This window comes from Rhamphochromis longiceps, linkage group LG4 (assembly GCF_057381845.1).
Source record: "Rhamphochromis longiceps isolate RC_006_pf linkage group LG4, R_longiceps_female_GT1.1, whole genome shotgun sequence".
Classification (NCBI taxonomy): Eukaryota; Metazoa; Chordata; class Actinopteri; order Cichliformes; family Cichlidae; genus Rhamphochromis; species Rhamphochromis longiceps.
The window spans coordinates 8,890,105-8,910,333 of record NC_140560.1 but is presented as its reverse complement, the minus strand read 5'-3'; the positions used below and the strand labels follow the sequence as shown (position 1 = coordinate 8,910,333).

The following is a 20,229-nucleotide window of genomic DNA, read 5'->3' as shown; positions in this document are numbered from 1 at the left end:
AAGCATTTTCCTCCTCTCTCTGTGCCCCTTTGTTTCCCCAAGAGAAAACCCTCTCGTTGAGTTCAGAGCATAAGCAGCAACACCTGTCACTTTAGTACCTTGTGATTGTGTAACTCCAATGGTGCCGTGACTGTCATTTATTGGTGAAAAGCAGAAACCTGAAATAACAAATGAATATTAGTTCACTGCGACAGCTACCTTCAAGGGTTGGATAATGGAGAAACAACTACCAAAGCATAGAAAAAGCCTGAGAAGAACAAACTGGTTGGGTTAATTCACTGTCCATACAAGAACAGAGTTTTGTATTCCTTCCATTAATTTCCCTGAATTAAAGTTAATCTAGTGAAAGTGTGAGACAATTTGGTTTGAAAAATTGACTGATTAAAAACAAAAAAAAACCAAACCCCAGCTAGGATTACAAATAATGCATCGTACATATTTTAAGGTATTGTTAGTCTGATGTCTGATTACAGCAAAGAAAAATAACAAAAAGGCATAATGATGTTAATGAAATTAAAATGTCTCCTTCTCTAAGCACCAATTCAACAGGACAATTAGAGCTGAAAGCTAAACAGAACTTTTTGTAGAGGCTAATACACAAGAAATATTGTAGAAATCCAGAGCTGCTGAATTTTATTTTATTTTTTTTATTTATTTTTTTTGTGGCCTGACTGAAGAAACAATTGATGTTAAGTCTGGAAGAGGTCTGGCATGGCTTTACACTTAGAGGAGACAAGGCACTGACTCACAAATCCACTGCAGTCACTTTCTCCATCTTCCGCGTTACACAGGATAACTTTGCCTTCCCTCTTGAAATCAAAGACGGGGAGCACCTTCTTTGATCTTACCCTGCTTCAACCAAATCAGGCCAATCATCCTGACATTCCCAGGATAAGGTCCTTTGATTTTGCTTAAACCAGCTCCAAGCTTCAGGCCTCCTCTTCACAGGTCCCTAACAGACAGTATTTCATTGGTGTGGAAAAGATAGAAAACATGTTTGTGCTTGGGGATCAAAGTGGAACATCATAGAAGGTTCAAGCCGTCACTATAACCTTTTCTTTTCACAAGTATCCAGAATGTCAAATTGAGCTTTTAGAGTCGCAGATCAAAATGTAACTGGCTAGCTACAAGTAGCACAAATCCAAAGCTGCAGGTCAAGCTTTCCAGCACTTGGCTTGCAGATTGCTGTTTTTTTTTTTTTTTTTTTATTATTTTCAGCAAAAAGGAACCACCTCTTCTTTAGTTTTCTGTATTATTTATACAATAGATACTCGATTCCAATCGTATTCCCAAGAAAGACTCACATCGTCTTCCGTGATGTTGCTCCGATGCAGCAAAAGAAACAAAGATACACAAAAAAACAGTTCTCTTGTCTTTAGTTTTCGGCTACAAGTCTAGCACTGTCCAAGAAGTCAGGGCTGTGAGCTGCCCTGACTGTCGGGGTCTGTCCCTGAAGAGCTGGTGTCTGAGTCCGAGTCGTTGTCATTGTGGTTATCCTCTGCCAGGTTTTTCTCTCGCAGTCGTCTGTGGGTTGCGCCGAGACGAGCCAACAAGCCCTGGTAGTCGAAACGGCCACGCTTCTCCCCAAATGGGTCCTGGAAAAAGGCAACGTCATGTTTGGAAGAGGAAAAGATTGCCATTTATAATCTTTACTTTCCCGGCTCACACAGTGCTGTCACAAAGTCATGTGATATTGCATTATTGACATTAAGAATGATTTTATACTGAAAGCACTGTTTGATTAGACAAAAATAATCCAACAGAAAAAAAAAAAAAAAAAAAAAACTCACCTGCATGTTCTGCCCCTGCAGATGCAATCTCTCTTTGCAAACGCCCTCGTAGAAATCATAGTATTCAAGGAAGGACTTCTCCATCACACTCCTAAAAATAAACACATTCACACGCTTGATACATTTAGTTAACAGCTAGAAAACAAAGATGGAATGCAAGTGATAAAGGAAAATAGAAAGAAGAAAAATAAAAATAAGGATCTCACAACAAAGCTTCAGGACAAAGAACTTTTCCCTCCAGCATGTCACACACAGCCACTCTCATGGTTTCATGGCGGATGCACTCATTGTAATTCTTACTGTCCCCTGGGTGACGCTCCTGTGAAACAGAATGACAAGGTGTGATGGATTGGTGGCGACATAAAACTCTCATATATCTATATCTCTTTGTTGACTGTACCTGTTCAAAGCCAGGTTCATTGTGATAGGGGTTCTCCGTCATCAGAGACTGGATTGAGATGAGCACAGATGAGATACTCTGAGCTGGACTCCATGCCGGCCCTGTCCATGTCCTACACGCAAAGATCACAGAAACAGTTTGTTGCATTCTTACAATGGGTTCTTACATAATTTAAAAAAAATAATCTAAATCATTGATGTAAAATGACTTATTTTAAGACCTAAAAATTATGAATCACAAATAAAGTTGTAAATTTTTGATAACATATATTTACAAACAAACCGTGGACATCTGACTAGTTTTAAATTAATAACATGTATTCCTCACTGTGAGGATCTATTTCTTTTTATTATTAATGTGTAAAGGTCAGTGTTCTAATTATGTTCACCATGTCTGGTGAACATAATTAGAGTGAAATTGCATGACCAATAGTGGGAGAGAGAGAAAGCATTTCCTTTGTAGGATCTTTTCAGTTTTCAGTCACACTTTAAAAGAAAGAGAAAAAGTCCATCTAATGCAGGGGTGGGCAACTCCAGGCCTCGAGGGCCGGTGTCCTGCAGGTTTTAGCTGTATCCTTGATCCAACACAGCTGATTCAAATGGCTAAATTACGTCCACAACATGTTTTGTAGTTCTTTAGAGGCCTGGTAATGAACTAATCATTTGATTCAGGTGTGTTGACCCAGAGTGAGATCTAAAACCTGCAGGACACCGGCCCTCGAGGCCTGGAGTTGCCCATCCATGATCTAATGGCTCAGACCAAGGATTTGTCCACTGTCACAAACAGACAATATCCAGCTTTTTGTCTCAAGTGTCTGACCAATAATATTGGACTAGCACATGCCTAATGTACGAGTATTCGACAGACAACAATCCCTACAAATAAGTATTTTGGGTTGCTAGTTAGACAAAACAAGGCATTCTGAGATATTACTTTGAACATCGAGTTTTAACTATAACTAATTCGAGGTTTTGCTAGTTTACTCACTGATCACTTGCTGGTCTAAAAATAACCTCTGCATTGGGCAATGTTTTTGTTTGGGCATTTTTGCTTATTTTCCTCAATCTTTAAAAAAAAAAAAAAAAAAAAAAAAAAAGGAAAAAGTCTGGGTCAACATATTCAATTTGCACTCTACATGGGATACAATTTTTTTTTTTTTTTTTTTTTTTTTTTTTTTTTTTTTTTTTTTTAAATAGGCTGCTTATGGCCCAGCTGATGAACAGAAACGTATGCAGTGAACATGGTAATTCTTCATGAGTTCCCTTGGAGACTAAAGTTAGAAACCATGACTCACCCCAGGATGCTGAGGCATACTTTGCCATTGCGGTAGAAGTTGGGATTGAAACGGACAGTGTTGTGCCCAGTGGTGATGAGCTTGACCCGTGGTGGATGAATTGGATAGTCAGGGGGACAGCGGAACAGGAAGAGGAAGAAGCCACCCTCATATGGCGTGTCAAATGGCCCTGTGATCAGGGCATGGATCTGAAGTCATGAGGCACAGGAGTGGGATTAAAGGATGAGAGAAAGACAGGATGGGGATTCATAAGGTGGTCTAAAACGATGTCTATAGGCAGAGAGGAATGCTAGGAAAGAACAGACCAATTAGCAAAGAAATTTAATCTAGAAAACAAATGACTCGTGCTGAGTCATTATCAATTTTTTTGACTCTGATCTAAAGGTTTTTCTCCATTAGTAAATGGTTGCTGTCAGCACCGGTACAACTCCAGTTGAATGGAAAACACCACTGAGGTAGTCACAGTTTAAAGGACTCTTCACTTCGCTGTTTTGCACTTTTTACAGCTATACCACTTCTTTCATTTTTTATTTTTTTATATACAGCGCCAAATCACAACAACAGTCGTCTCAATGTGCTTTCAGTACTCCAGAGGAAGTCCAGTGCTGATCCTGATTTCCATCAAGCCCAGGAATAAGAAGCCTAGTGAAATCTGATTGGCTATCAAGTTAACATGTTAATGATGTCAAAGGTTGGTAAATCTTTCAGACTGTACTTTGCCTTTTACCTTGGTCATGTCCTGAGGATCAGGGACCACGAACATCCCTGGTGGAGGTTCCTTGTAGATGGACATGATATCCCTACAGACAAAATAAACAGATGAGGTTTGTGAAACACTGAAAACTGGAGAGAGAACCCACAAAGAAATATGCCCCTAAACATTCCAGCAATCCACTAGTAAAACAGTATGTCCTGGAGGTGAAGGATCTTAATATTTTCAGAAATCTATTATAAAAAATACATTTAAGTACAGTACTGAACTCTAAAGTTGCTCTAATGTGAATTTTTCGAACATACTAACGCAGTCATTAAAAAAAAAAACCCCAAAAAACTACCATAGTCAAGTTGGCAATTACATGCAGTGTGTTTCTGATAATACAGCAATTAACAGCGATAAACTGCATCATACAACCAGCTGAGTCGAGTCCTCTCGACTTGTAACAAAGACTCATTCAGACTGATACCAACATGTTGGCAATCTGTTTGCATTTATATATTAGACAGGAATTATTTACCAGAGTTGTCATGATACTAGAATTTCCAGAAAAAGACTCAAAGGAAACAAGAATGTTCAAGCTATCCAGCTGCTTAAACAGGTAAATTAAGTGAAATAGTACATTTCATTAATTTGGGTCAAGTGATTTCTCAATAACTTTATTTTTTGTTTATTAAGCAACAAATTAATGACATGTTAAAAATCAAAGAAGTGTGTTCATGTATGTGTGGGTCAAACTAAAGCAACATCTTTAAACATAGGCTGAGTGCACTATCGTCTAAAATACTGCTCAAAGGGATTTCAACATACCCAGGGTATCTCTCAGTTTTCTGGATTTGTTTACCGTAAGATTGGTAATCGCAATAAGCCGTCTCAAAAATCAGGTTATCAACTTGCAAAGTTAAGCCAAAGTTTTCCCTGCATGTTTGTGTAAACCAGGTGGTGTTGGCAACATCTTATCTAAAACAGGAGTTTCAAAGGCCATATGACTCTTATTCCACAGAAAACAATCCCTATAAATGCCACCAATTCAATCAACAATATTATTAGATGATGATAAAATTGTGATAACAAAAATATATAAAAAGCATTGAAATTATACCAGTAACCAACAACTGCGAAGAAGACACATGGTTAATGCTGCAGAAAATTATTAATCTGGTTATTTAACACACAAAGCCCTATAAATAAACTTTTAAATTACAGTTAATTATTTATCACTGAGTGCACTCTCAGTGCTGGTGTTTATTTCTGAGGTGATGGCTACACATTAGAGCTCTGAAACTTTGAACTAGTCCCACTTAAAAACCCAGGCTTAGTTTAAAACGGCAAAACATGCCACAAATAAAAGACTGAGTGAAAATGTGGTGGTTTCAGAAAGTTTTAGTTTTTATTCTTTCAGCTACAGACACAGGGGTGTTGAAGGGTTTGAAGCAGAGCAGTTTAAGTAGTGTTAAGATCATTAATCCTTCTAGAACAATAAAATTGCTGTAAAACTCTCTGCTTCTAACATAAAAAAAATAAAATAAAATAAAACCATGGAATAAAGCTGTATCTAAGAATCTATATTTATTACTGATGCTCATCAGTGAAAGCCAAAGACTTTACACGCTATTAAAACAAAACAACAACAACTTCAGACCCTCTGTGTGACCTTCTAGGGAATGGTCAATTTTCTCGATAACAGATTCCTCAGAAGGCAACGATTTAACACCTGCTGGTCTCTAATCTCGAACTTGACCTGCTCTGGGGGAGGTTAAATTCACATCATAAATTACCATGGCGACAAATTCTGGTACGAAGTTAACCCGAAAACAGATAGTGAACAGAAGAGCCAAGGTTAACCCTGTAGTTACCTGGGTCAGACGAAATCTCGCTTCTTATTACAGACCTCTAGTTTCCCAAATGTCTCCGTCAAATGTGACGTTTTAGATGCTGTTAAAAACTTTACGGAAAGATTTCACTTTCGATTGCAGGTCTAGATTACGTAAATATGCCCACCTCCGTCAGAGTTCTGTGTTTCCTAGAATTACCTCTTTATCCTCAGGATGCACTGCTGGGAAGCTTTTTCGTTGTCCCAATCCGTGCTAAGAGTTGGGTCCCAGGAAGTGGCATTGATTTGAGATAGGAGGCCCGCTCCTGCCGCCCCTAGCCCAACACCGGGGAGAGGCGAGGAGGCATGCAATGTGGGAGACACGGCCACGACTGGTGGTGAAGAGCCGGGAGTCAATGTGTTCCCAAAACTGACCGGGGTAGCAGTGACAGCGGACATAGGGGCCACCACAGCTGTTAGGCCACTCTGCGCGGCGACAGCAAGAGGCGGAGAGGTCGGGTTGGAGCTGGAGTGCACACCGCCAGTTGCCGACATTCCCACCGACAGAGAGTTAGACAAAATCGGAAGCTGTGAGGCTCCGCTCCCCTGTCCCGTAGTAACGTCTAAGCCTAGGGCACTGCTGCTGGACTCATCTCCAAAGCTGTCCGCCATGGCCCACAAGCTAACAAGCTACAGTAAACCCGTTGGTGTTGAGTAATTTATATTTTTCTCCCGCGCAGCATTGACAGTAGAGTTTCAAGTTACCTGCTTCCTTTGTTGCCCAACGCAGATCAGACAGCAAAGAAACCGGGCAGAGGCGAGGCCAGAAAGCAAGGCAATTCTTCCCAAGACATAATGGATATTTATCGTTAGCTTGACTGTTAGCTTTACCCCCAGGCCTCCAAAAAACTGCTCGGTCTTCAGCAAAATTGCCACGTCACAGTGTTACGGTTACTACTGCCCTCTGGATACTGGTTCAAACCATTAAATCCCCAGAACATTTGGTTTATTACCAACCACATCCCTACTAGTCTTTTACCATCGCAACTTTAGGAGCTTGTATTTGTCACCAGTTAAGAACACGGAAATAATAAAGCCACGGCACATCCGGGCAAAAGTTTTCAAAGTAAAATTCCTGAAAACAATAATACAAAAACAACAACAACAACCCACCATCATTTCAGCTTTTGCAGCTAGCGTTTAAGCAAGGCCCAGCTCAAAACTTCCAAAACAATGGGAAGTTATTGTGCCCTCACAATCAACTGACCGCGGTAAAGTGAGCCGTCATTTGTGAGCCGCGGTCAAGCCAGCCGCCTCCTATCCGCCGCATAAATTTCCTTGCGCTTTTACACCAGTCTTTACGGTAGCGCCTTTTCGCTTTATATCCTGATTGAAAGCCTAGACTCGCGCACACACGCACGCGCGTGAACAGTCACACGCACTCGCGCACACAAATTACAATGGAACAGCCCAATACAGCCATCGTGACAGTCTGGTTGCATATTCAAAAATTCATTAAAAATCATTCTTAAAAGTTGATGCCAAGCTTTCAACACAATCCTCTTCTCGGACACCTACTTTACCTCTGGGCCAGTTTTTACCCAGATTTACTGTAATATTACTCAGAAATCACAGTAAACTCATATTCAGTGCAATACAGTCAATGCACTACAATTATGTTTATTTCAAAAATTCATTAAAAGTCATCCTGAATAGTTGAGGTCCAACTTTCAACACATCCCTCCTCTGGGACACCTACTGTACCTGTGTGCCAAGTTTCATCCAGATTTACTGTAGAATTCCTCAGAAATTAAAGGGTACTTGTATTCAATGCAATACAGTCAATACAATAGAATTATGTCAATTTTCAGAAATTCATTAAAAATCATCCTGAGTAGTTGATGTCCAACTTTCAACACATCCCCCCTCTGGGACACCTACTGTACCTGTGTGCCAAGTTTCATCCAGATTTACTGTAGAATTCCTCAGAAATTAATGGAAACATTTATTCAAGCTAATACAGCCAATACACTACAATTGTGTCAATTTTCAAAAATTCATTAAAAATCATCCTGAGTAGTTGATGTCCAACTTTCAACACATCCCTCCTCTAGGACACCTACTGTACCTGTGTGCCAAGTTTCATCCAGATTTACTGTAGAATTCCTCAGAAATTAAAGGGTACTTGTATTCAGTGCAGTCGGCCAATACACTACAATTATGTCAATTTTCAAGAATTCATTAAAAATCATCCTGAGTAGTTGATGTCCAACTTTCAACACATCCCTCCTCTAGGACACCTACTGTACCTGTGTGCCAGGTTTCAGCCAGATTTACTGTAGAATTCCTCAGAAATGAAAGGGTACTTGTATCCAATGCAGTCGGCCAATACAGTAGAATTATGTCAATTTTCAAAAATTCATTAAAAATCATCCTGAGTAGTTGATGTACAACTTTCAACACATCCCCCCTCTGGGACACCTACTGTACCTGTGTGCCAGGTTTCAGCCCGATTTACTGTAGAATTCATCAGAAATTAAAGGGTACTTGTATCCAATGCAGTCAGCCAATACAATATAATTATGTCAATTTTCAAAAATTCATGAAAAATCATCCTGAGTAGTTGATGTCCAACTTTCAACACATCCCTCCTCTAGGACACCTACTGTACCTGTGTGCCAAGTTTCATCCAGATTTACTGTAGAATTCCTCAGAAATTAAAGGGTACTTGTATTCAGTGCAGTCGGCCAATACACTACAATTATGTCAATTTTCAAGAATTCATTAAAAATCATCCTGAGTAGTTGATGTCCAACTTTCAACACATCCCTCCTCTAGGACACCTACTGTACCTGTGTGCCAGGTTTCAGCCAGATTTACTGTAGAATTCCTCAGAAATGAAAGGGTACTTGTATCCAATGCAGTCGGCCAATACAGTAGAATTATGTCAATTTTCAAAAATTCATTAAAAATCATCCTGAGTAGTTGATGTACAACTTTCAACACATCCCCCCTCTGGGACACCTACTGTACCTGTGTGCCAGGTTTCAGCCCGATTTACTGTAGAATTCATCAGAAATTAAAGGGTACTTGTATCCAATGCAGTCAGCCAATACAATATAATTATGTCAATTTTCAAAAATTCATGAAAAATCATCCTGAGTAGTTGATGTCCAACTTTCAACACATCCCTCCTCTGGGACACCTACTGTACCTGTGTGCCAAGTTTCATCCAGATTTACTGTAGAATTCCTCAGAAATTAATGGAAACATTTATTCAATCTAATACAGCCAATACACTACAATTGTGTCAATTTTCAAAAATTCATTAAAAATCATCCTGAGTAGTTGATGTCCAACTTTCAACACATCCCCCATCTGGGACACCTACTGTACCTGTGTGCCAAGTTTCATCCAGATTTACTGTAGAATTCCTCAGAAATTAATGGAAACATTTATTCAATCTAATACAGCCAATACACTACAATTGTGTCAATTTTCAAAAATTCATTAAAAATCATCCTGAGTAGTTGATGTCCAACTTTCAACACATCCCTCCTCTAGGACACCTACTGTACCTGTGTGACAAGTTTCATCCAGATTTACTGTAGAATTCCTCAGAAATTAATGGAAACATTTATTCAATCTAATACAGCCAATGCACTACAATTATGTCAATTTTCAAAAATTCATTAAAAATCATCCTGAGTAGTTGATGTCCAACTTTCAACAGATTCCTTCTCTGGGACACCTACTGTACCTGTGTGCCAGGTTTCAGCCAGATTTACTGTAGAATTCCTCAGAAATTAAAGGGTACTTGTATTCAATGCAATACAGCCAATACACTATAATTATGTCAATTTTCAGAAATTAATTAAAAATCATCCTGAGTAGTTGATGTCCAACTTTCAACACATCCCCCCTCTGGGACACCTACTGTACCTGTGTGCCAGGTTTCAGCCCGATTTACTGTAGAATTCCTCAGAAATTAATGGAAACATTTATTCAATCTAATACAGTCAGTACAATAGAATTATGTCAATTTTCAGAAATTCATTAAAAATCATCCTGAGTAGTTGAGGTCCAACTTTCAACACATTCCTTCTCTGGGACACCTACTGTACCTGTGTGCCAGGTTTCATCCAGATTCACTGTAAAATTCCTCAGAAATTAAAGGATATTTATATGCAATTCAATACAGCCAATACACTACAATTATGGAAATTTCAAAAATTCATTAAAAATCATCCATAATAGTTGAGGTCCAACTTTCAACACTTTCTTACTCTGGGCGTCCTACCGTACCTCTGGGCCAAGTTACATCTCAATTCACTGTAATCTTTATCAAAAATTGAAAGAACAATTATATGTCAATGCTGGATGTGTGTCCTTTCAAAGTGACACTAAATAACAGAACTCAGGCACATCAGGGAATAATCCAAAAGGCGGATTTATTAAACAAAAACAACATACAAAATATCTCTAACCCATACTACATAACCTAAAAAGAAACAAAGGGACACTTAGAAGCACAAGGAAACAATACTGAAAGGGCAAGAGACACAGTCCAAACATAATCCACAACTAAAATGCCAAAAGAACAAGTCATCCCACATAGCAGACGGGTCTTGCCTGGATCTGGTGTCAAGCCGGCACTGCTGGCTGACTTCTGGCATGGTAAGATGGCACTGTTTATGTGATGGCATGCCACATTTGGCCTGATTGGGTGAATGTGACATGTTGTATAGAGCACTTTGAGTAATATGGGTGAGTAAAAAAGTGCTGTATAAGAATCAGTCCATTCACTGTCTGAACAGAGTTTCGTCATGTTACTTTTGCACTATTATGTTCCAGCACATGTTGTTATTACATGGCTTACATGGCTAAGGTACACATTAGGCTGACATCTGGGGCCAGAGCTGAAACTGTTCTGGGCCAGCACAGGGCCAGCAGTGTGTCTGCAACTGGCCTTGTGCTGGCTCATGTGTGGGCCACCTCTGGTAAACCAGATCTGGGCCACCATAGGGCCGTCATTCTTTGCGGTACGCAGGCCATGTGTAAGCACATTGTGTGTGACAGATCCAGGCCATACCAATTTTGCTATGTGGGAGGAATTATGTAAAAATAGAAACATCATAAAAATGAAAATGAACATAAAGTAAAATGTACTGAAAAGAACATCAGTATGGCCATCATTATTTGCTTGGAAAGTCTAAAGTTCCATGGCTTTGAACAGCCAGAGAACGCAATGCCCAGCTTAGAATGACTAAAAGTAACTTCTTTTAACATTCTGTCATTCTGCTTCTATATCAAAAATCCACTAAAAATAGTCATTTGAAAAAAAATATTCGCCACTTTTCATCAGTTTGGGTTCCTCTGTTTATAGCAATTTTTAGAAAAGAACCCAATACCTTTGTCACTATACAGTTGTACAGTGAGATACAGAGCATCTCCTACTCATTGCAAACATGCTGGGAGGGTGGCTCTATCCGCCTTAGTGCAGCTGCTGTACCATACTGTGATGCAGTAAGTTAGTAGGCTCTCAATGGCCGAGTGGTGGAAGGGTGAGCTGTAGTCCACAAAGAGCATTCTGGCGTAGCTCTGCCGCTGTTCTAGGTGACTCAGCACCGAGTGGAGGGTGATGGCATCTTCTGTGAATCTGTTTGCACGGTATGCAAACTGGTGGGGGTCGAATTCTGGGGGGGGGGTAATCCTTGGTGTGCTGAAGGACTAGTCTCTCAAAGCATTTCATGATTACCGGTGTGAGGGCCACAGGCTGGTGATGGGAGACTTCTTTGGTACTGGGATGATTGTGGCTGATTTTAGACAGGATGGGATGGCTGCTTCATCCAGTGAGAGGTTGAAGATTCTGGTGGAGATGAGGGTGAGCTGGTGGGCACATGGTCTTAGCACTTTACCACGTATTCCGTCTGGACGCCTTCCTGGGGTTCACTGCTAGGAACACTCATCTGACATCGTGCTCCGTTACAGTGAATGGAGCGGTGCAGGAACCAGGTGAGGATGAGGATGGGAGCAGGGCTGAGGCAGATGAATGCTGCTGTTGTGGTGTTTCAAAGCGGGCAAAGAAGCTGTTTATGTCCTCTGCTAGCTGCACACTCAGGTTTTCTGTTTTCACAGTTCTGCCTCTGTGGTTTATGATGTCTATTATTCCATGCCATGTGTTGTTGCTGGACAGGTGGGACCCCTTTTCAGGTCAGCTCGAGCAGACCTGTACAGAGCTCTGTCAACAGACCTACAGGGAGTGCAGAATTATTAGGCAAGTTGTATTTTTGAGGAATAATTTTATTATTGAACAACAACCATGTTCTCAATGAACCCAAAAAACTCATTAATATCAAAGCTGAATGTTTTTGGAAGTAGTTTTTAGTTTGTTTTTAGTTTTAGTTATTTTAGGGGGATATCTGTGTGTGCAGGTGACTATTACTGTGCATAATTATTAGGCAACTTAACAAAAAACAAATATATACCCATTTCAATTATTTATTTTTACCAGTGAAACCAATATAACATCTCCACATTCACAAATATACATCTCAGAATCAGAATCAGAATCAGAATCGTGTTTATTGGCCAAGTATATGTGCAGACACATACAGGGAATTTGGTTCCGGTAGATGGTGGCTCTCAAGCACAGCAATGTAAATCTTACACACACACACACACACAAGTGTCTATATATACACATTAAACATACATACACAAAGCTATGTAAACCAACTATAAATAACGAATCTAAACTTATATACATAAAATACAGAAATGAATGAGGTGGAATGAATACTACAAAATGTACATAAGGTGCAGTTGCAGTCTGGCAGTGGGAGCAGTGTGACAGGTCAACTGTTAAGAAGGGAGATGGCGAGGGGAAAGAAACTGTTCCTGTGTCGGGTGGTCCTGGTCTGCAGGCTTCTGTACCGTCTGCCAGAGGGCAGCAGATCAAAAAGTCTGTGTGCAGGGTGTGAGGGGTCTGCGATGATTTTCCCTGCCCGTTTCCTGGTTCTTGAGAGGTACAGATCCTGGATGGAGGGCAGGGGGGCGCTGATGATCCTTTCTGCTGCCCGTACAGTCCGCTGCAGTCTGCTCCTGTCCTGTTTAGTGGCTGCTCCATACCAGACTGTGATGGAGGAGCACAGGACAGACTCAATGACCGCAGTGTAGAACTGGATCAGCAGCTCCTGTGGAAGACTGTACTTCCCCAGTTGTCTCAGGAAGTACATCCTCTGCTGGGTCTTTTTGAGGATGGAGTTGATGTTGGTCTCCCACTTCAGGGCCTGGGAGATGGTTGTACCCAGGAACTTGAAGATCTTCACAGTCGACACAGGGCTGTCTGATATGGTGAGGAGGAGCAGAGTTGAGGGATGTCTCCTGAAGTCCACTGTCATCTCTACAGTCTTAAGAGTGTTCAGCTCCAGATTGTGCTGACTGCACCAGAGTACCAGCCGCTCAACTTCCTGCCGGTATGCAGACTCATCACCATCTTGAATGAGGCCAATGACAGTGGTGTCATCTGCAAACTTTAGGAGTTTGACAGCAGAGTTATTGGAGGTGCAGTCGTTAGTGTAGAGGGAGAACAGTAGTGGTGAGAGGACACATCCTTGAGGGGCACCAATACTGAGGGACTGGGTTTCAGAGGTGATCTCCCCCAGCCTCACTTGTTGCTTTCTGTCTGTCAGGAAGCTGGTGATCCACTGACAGGTAGCTGGTGACACGCTGAGCTGGGAGAGTTTGGAGGAAAGAAGTTCAGGCACAATGGTGTTAAAAGCCGAACTAAAGTCCACAAACAGGACCCTGGCATAAGTTCCCGGGCGGTTCAGTTCAGTTCAGTTCAGTTCATTTTTATTTCAAACATTTCAAACATGTGCCTTCACAATCATTACAAAATATCATTCCATTATTTGTTTGAAAAGGAGTAGGCTGAAGTATTTACTTATTTGTCCCTACCCCCTCAAGTTTTACCTCTCATTCATTTAATTTTTTTTTTTTGTCTTAAATTAAACAAACAACATATGAAACATATAAACATATGAAGTAAAACAAAACATAACATACATAAATCAAAAACAAGAAATTAGCAAGCCCCACCACAGTATAGTTTCTTTCATATGAAAAATACAGAATGTGTATATTTGCAGATACACAAGTTATGGAAAAACAACAAACCAAAACAAAACAAAAAAACAAAAAAACAACCAAAAAAGAACCACAACACCATTACCAGCAACATTACCATCCTGGGTTAACCCCGTTTTCTTCATTCTTATACTTATTTAAAATTAGGTTTTTATATTTTACTTTAAACTGTTTTATGTTTTGACTGTCTTTTATTTCTTCTGTTAGACTGTTCCATAATTTAACTCCTGAAATTGAGATTGACATAGTTCTTAAAGTTGTTCTAGCACTTTGTATTTTTAAATTCCATTTCCCTCTTAAGTTATACCCACCTTCTCTTTCTATGAACAATTTACAGATTTCTTTGGGAAGCAATTTATTTCTGACTTTATACATTATTTGCGCTGTTTTAAGCTTCACCAAGTCTTGGAATTTAATAGCTTGCATTTTGACAAAGAGTGCATTTGTATGGTCCCTGTACCCTACATTATTTATTAATCTAATGGCCCTTTTCTGTATTATAGTTATTGTTTGTGTGTTACTTTTGTATGTGTTTCCCCAGACCTCTACACAGTAGCTCATATATGGCAGTAGTAAAGCACAGTATAAAATGTGCAGTGCTTTCTGATCCAACATATGCTTTGCTTTTCCCAGGACGGCAATGCCCCGTGCCAATTTCCCCCGAACATAAGTAATGTGTGGCTTCCAACAGAGCTTGTGGTCAATGATCACCCCAAGAAATTTTATTTCATTTACTCTTTCTAAATATACATTGTCAACACATATTTCTACTTCGATGTTTTTCTTTTGGTTTCCAAACAACATAAATTTGGTTTTATCGAGATTCAATGATAATTTATTTATATCAAACCACTTCTTTAATATCGTTAATTCCTGTGTGATCATTTCCAAAACCTGTGGCAATTCCCCACCTGCACACAGTATATTTGTGTCATCTGCAAATATTACAAACTTTAAAATCTCCGATACTCTGCAGATATCATTTAAGTACATAATAAACATTTTTGGACCCAGTACTGAACCTTGAGGTACTCCACAAGCTATATCCATCAAATTAGATTTATATTCATTTATTTGTACATATTGTTGCCTATTCCCTACATAGCTTTTTAACCATTCCAAAACCACTCCCCTAAACCCGTACTTTTCCAGTTTTTTTAATAGAATTTCATGATTAACAGTATCAAACGCCTTCTTTAGATCTAAGAAAACTCCGAGCGCATACCTCTTATTATCCATACATTCCGTTATCTTTTCCATTAGATCTATCAGTGCCAAAGCTGTTGATCTGTTGTTTCTGAACCCATACTGACTATCTGTCATTAATTCATATTTTTCCACAAAACTGTCAAATCTTTTTATGAAGAGTTTTTCCAGTATCTTAGAGAACTGGGAGAGTATTGACACTGGTCTATAGTTTGTAAAATGATGTCTTTCACCGGTTTTGTAAATGGGAATAACTTTAGCAACTTTCATTTTTTGTGGAAAAACTCCTTTTTGAAACGACAAGTTGAATATATATTTTAATGGTTTTACGATACCATCAATAACTGTCTTTACCGTTACCATATCAATATCATTCCAGTCTGTACTGGTTTTGTTCTTAAGTCCTCTAACTATGTCATAAATCTCTTTCTCTTCCACTGCTCTTAAAAACATTGAGCTACTATTCCTTTCAATATTTTCACCAGTGTCCCTTTCTATTCCATCAACCTTTATTTCTTCTGCCAGTTTTGGCCCTATGTTTACGAAGAATTCATTAAAGCCATTTACTATCTCCTCCATGTTATTAATACTTCTTGTCCCTTCTATAAAGTATCCAGGGTAATCATTATTCCTTGTTTCATTTTTGATTATTCTGTTTAATACATTCCATATATCTCTTGTGTTATCTTTATTGTGTTCTAACCTTTTAATGTAATACTCTCTTTTACAGGATCTCATTATATTAGTTAATTTATTTTTGTAAGTTTTATACTTCATTTCAGTTTCTATTGTTCTCTGTTTTATGAATTCTCGATATAAGGTATTCTTTTTTTTGCTGGCATTTTGTAGTCCTTTTGTCATCCATGGTCTTCCTGCATAGTTGTGTTTCCTATTGATTTCAATTACTGGGCAGTTTTTATCAAGTAATGTGTTAAATGTTCTTAAAAATCCTTCGTAAGCTTTATTAACTTCTGTTTGTTCATATACAATATTCCAATCTTGCTTTAAAAGTTCATTTCTAAGACAATTTAAGGTCTTCTCTGTTCTTATTCTTTTGTAAATAATCTTATGTCCATCGTTGTTCACTTTATAATGGCAATTATACGATGCAAAGACTGGTAAATGGTCACTTATATCATTGATTAACAGCCCACTTTTTATCTTTCCTTCTATTATATTTGTAAATATATTATCTAATAGAGTTGCACAATGAGATGTTATTCTGGTCGGTCTTGTTATCAGTGGAAATAAACCTATGCTGTACATGGAATCAATAAATTCTTCTGTACTCTTATTATGATTTGGATTCAATAAGTCAATATTAAAGTCCCCACAAATAAACATTCTTTTCTGATTTATATTTGTAAATAAGTCCTCCATATTATCCTTAAATATCTCAATCTTAGATCCTGGTGTTCTATATATACAACTGACAATTAGGTTTTTCCTTTTTTCTATACTTATTTCCACTGATAAACATTCCATCACTCCATCAATAACAGTTGTCATTCTTCCCATTCTTTTGTACTTTAGGTTTTTATCAATGTAAAGTGCCACCCCACCTCCTTTCTTGTTGATCCTGTCTACATGAAGGAATTCATATCCATTTATTTTAAAGTCTTCTTCTTTTCCAGGAGTTATCCAGGTCTCCGATATGGCTATCACATTGAATGGCTGTTCAAACTGTGTTATGTAGTCTTTGATGGATTGAAAGTTTGCATATAAGCTTCGACTATTAAAGTGAACCATTGTTATACCCTGTTCTACCTTGAATTCCTTTTTAAGTTGCTCATTTGTATAATAATTGCATTCATTTGTCTTATTGTTAAAGAAATTACAATCAGGATCTATGTTGCTGTCATACATCAATGTCTTATTTTCAATATCTATATGAGTTGTTAGTTGAAAATTGTCAGACATCTGCGTTGGTTGTGCACTTGGACGGTCACATCATATTTAGCACTGCTTTGCATTTATCAGTTATATTTTTCTAGTTCCGTCATCTCTTTGATGACTAGAACCTTAGCCTGCTCTGGTGTTCCATTTAACTTAATGAATATTTTACAGTCTGACGTCCAAGTTGACTGTATTTTCTTCTGTTTTCTTAATATTCTTGCTTGTCTTGCAATGTCTGCATTTTTCTTGATTAGGTGTTCATTTAAATAAACATTTGTACCTTTTAGCTTTCTTCCTTGCTTGAGCAGTTCTTTTTTCTGTTTTCTATTAACAAAACGAATGATAATGGCAGGTATTTGATTTTTTCTCGGAAGAGGATGGCATCCTTCAATATTTTTACTGTCCATTTCTATACCTTTGCTTTTAAAGAAGGCCATTACCTGCTCTTCCAAAGAGCGTAGCTCTTGCTCGGGTGGCTCCCCTCTCTCTGCTGCTGCTACCCGTGCGTATGTCTGATGCTTGGTTTCCAGTCCTGTCACTATCACATCATTTACTCTTGAATATTGTTCCAGATCTGACACCCGTCCTTCCAGCATAGCAATCTTCTTGTCCTTTTCCTCGCTCTGCCTTCTTAGTTCTTTAATATCATCCATTAAATTGAGTATCAGTTTTTGTTGTTTTGAAATTGTTGTTATTTCTTCAGACATAAAGTTTAGGGATTTCTTTATGTCCTCCAGTTCCTCCTCATTAACGTTGCTCCTCTTAGGCGGCATCTTAACGCTCCTGGGCCTGGTGGAGCAGGAGGATCCTGGGCCTGGTGGCTGCTGGAAGAGCGGTCAAGGTGTTGCAGGATGTAATGCAGCCCCATGTTCACTGCATCATCCACTGACCTGTTTGCCCGGTAGGCAAACTGCAGAGGGTCCAGCTGGTGGCCTGTAATGTCTTTCAGATGGGCTAACACCAGTCGTTCGAAGGATTTCATGACCACAGACGTCAAGGCGACAGGTCTGTAGTCATCCAGTCCTGTGATGGTGGGTTTCTTGGGAACAGGGATGATGGTGGAGCGTTTGAAGCAGGAGGGAACTTCACACAGCTCCAGGGATCTGTTGAAGATGCGAGTAAAGATGGGAGCCAGCTGTTCAGCACAGGTTTTGAGGCAGGAGGGTGAGACGCCATCTGGTCCGGGGGCTTTCCTGGGCTTCTGTTTCTGGAATAGTCGGCTCACATCCTGAGTGTGTATTCTTAGTTTCAGGGAGGAGGAAAGGGGGGTGAGAGGTGTGGTGGAGGTCGTTGAGTCTGGGTTGGAGAGGGTGGTGGTGGTCGTTGAGTCTGGATTGGGGAGGGTGGGGGTGGTCGTTGAGTCTTGATTGGGGAGGGGCAGGGTGAAGGGGGGAGAGGTGGAAGGTGTGTTGGGGGTCAATGTCTGAAGCAATGTCCCTGGGGAGGGGAGGGTGGGGCGTGGGAGTCTGTCCGTCTCAAACCTGCAATAGAAAGTGTTTAACTCGTTGGCCAGGTCTTTGTTTGCTTCAATAGTGGGTGGGGGGCGTCTGTAGCTGGTGATTTCCTGCAGGCCCCTCCACACTGATGCAGGGTCGTTGGCTGAGAGCCGTTCTTCCAGCTTCTGGGAGTAGATCCTTTTAGCTGCTTTGATCTCCTTGGTCAGTGTGTTCCTGGCTTGCTTGTACAGGACCCTGTCACCACTTCTGTAGGCGTCCTCCTTGGCCTTGCGAAGATGTTGGAGTTTAGGAGTGAACCATGGTTTATTGTTGTTGTATGTGCAAAAGGTCTTTGTTGGCACACACACGTCTTCACAGAAACTGATGTATGATGTCACAGTGTCCGTGAGCTCATCTAGGTTCTCAGATGCAGCTTCAAAAACAGTCCAATCAGTGGAGTCAAAACAGTCCTGCAGTTCATGCTTTGCTGCGTTAGTCCACTTCTTCACAGTTTTGACTACAGGCTTGGCACGTTTGAGTTTTTGCCTATAAACTGGAATAAGATGGACCATGCAGTGATCAGAATGTCCCAAAGCTACCCGAGGCACAGAGCGATAGGCATCTTTTAGAGTGGTGTAGCAGTGATCCAGTATGATGTTGTCCCTGGTGGGGCAGTCTATATGCTGTCTGTATTTAGGGAGTTCGTAGTTTAGGTTTGCTCTGTTAAAATCCCCAAGAATAATTGTAAAGGAATCCGGGAATTTCCTCTCCAGGGTAGTAATCTGGTCAGCCAGCTCGCACAGTGCGTTGTTCGCGTTGGCCTGTGGAGGGATGTAAACTCCGACCAGCATGAAGGAAGAAAACTCCTGCGGTGAATAAAAAGGTTTACAGTTGATGAGAAAACTTTCCAAGTGTGGGCTGCAGTGTTTCTGTAACACTGTGACATCAGTACACCAACCTTCATTAATGTAGAAGCAGACTCCACCACCCTTTGTTTTCCCTGAGAGCTCTGTTTCGCAGTCCGCCCGGTGAAGTTGGAAGCCCGGCAGATTTAAGACAGCGTCTGGGACTCGCTCACTGAGCCAGGTTTCAGTGAAGCAGAGGGCAGCAGAGTGTGCAAAGTCCTTGTTAGTCCGGTTTAAGAGCAGTAATTCGTCGACTTTGTTTGGAAGAGAGCGGAGATTCGTGAGGGGAGTGCCGTGCGGAATCCTCGCCGACATTCAAAAACAAAACAACAACAAATCAGCGACCAATATAGCCACCTTTCTTTGCAAGGACACTCAAAAGCCTGCCATCCATGGATTCTGTCAGTGTTTTGATCTGTTCACCATCAACATTGCGTGCAGCAGCAACCACAGCCTCCCAGACACTGTTCAGAGAGGTGTACTGTTTTCCCTCCTTGTAAATCTCACATTTGATGATGGACCACAGGTTCTCAATGGGGTTCAGATCAGGTGAACAAGGAGGCCATGTCATTAGTTTTTCTTCTTTTATACCCTTTCTTGCCAGCCACGCTGTGGAGTACTTG

At 40.2% G+C, this 20,229-nt stretch overlaps 3 protein-coding genes across 4 annotated transcripts in view; all 3 read right to left on the bottom strand.

The window, feature by feature from the left end:
* Positions 1-630: 630 nt before the first annotated feature.
* ube2z (ubiquitin-conjugating enzyme E2Z) lies at positions 631-7,139 on the bottom strand. Its single transcript, XM_085403110.1, has 7 exons — positions 6,233-7,139; positions 4,212-4,284; positions 3,485-3,672; positions 2,191-2,302; positions 1,997-2,109; positions 1,791-1,881; positions 631-1,595 (listed from the first exon to the last, which is right to left on the bottom strand). Exons 1-7 carry the CDS (start codon positions 6,682-6,684, stop codon positions 1,413-1,415), a joined length of 1,212 nt encoding a protein of 403 aa, XP_085259236.1. The 5' UTR covers positions 6,685-7,139; the 3' UTR covers positions 631-1,412.
* Positions 7,140-11,794: 4,655 nt separating this feature from the next.
* LOC146670969 (uncharacterized) overlaps positions 11,795-20,229 on the bottom strand; it is a 34,041-nt gene continuing 25,606 nt past the window's right edge. For both annotated transcript variants that reach the window (XR_014911393.1, XM_085403117.1), the window contains one exon: positions 11,795-12,265. Coding sequence is in view for 1 of the 2 variants with exons in the window: in XM_085403117.1 (XP_085259243.1) it covers positions 12,222-12,265 (44 nt within the window). In the remaining variant the exon portion in view is untranslated. The remainder of the gene's footprint in view (positions 12,266-20,229) is intronic.
* LOC146670970 (uncharacterized) lies at positions 17,990-19,921 on the bottom strand. The gene has a single exon (XM_085404994.1). The coding sequence runs from the start codon at positions 19,919-19,921 to the stop codon at positions 17,990-17,992; it is 1,932 nt and encodes a 643-aa protein (XP_085261120.1).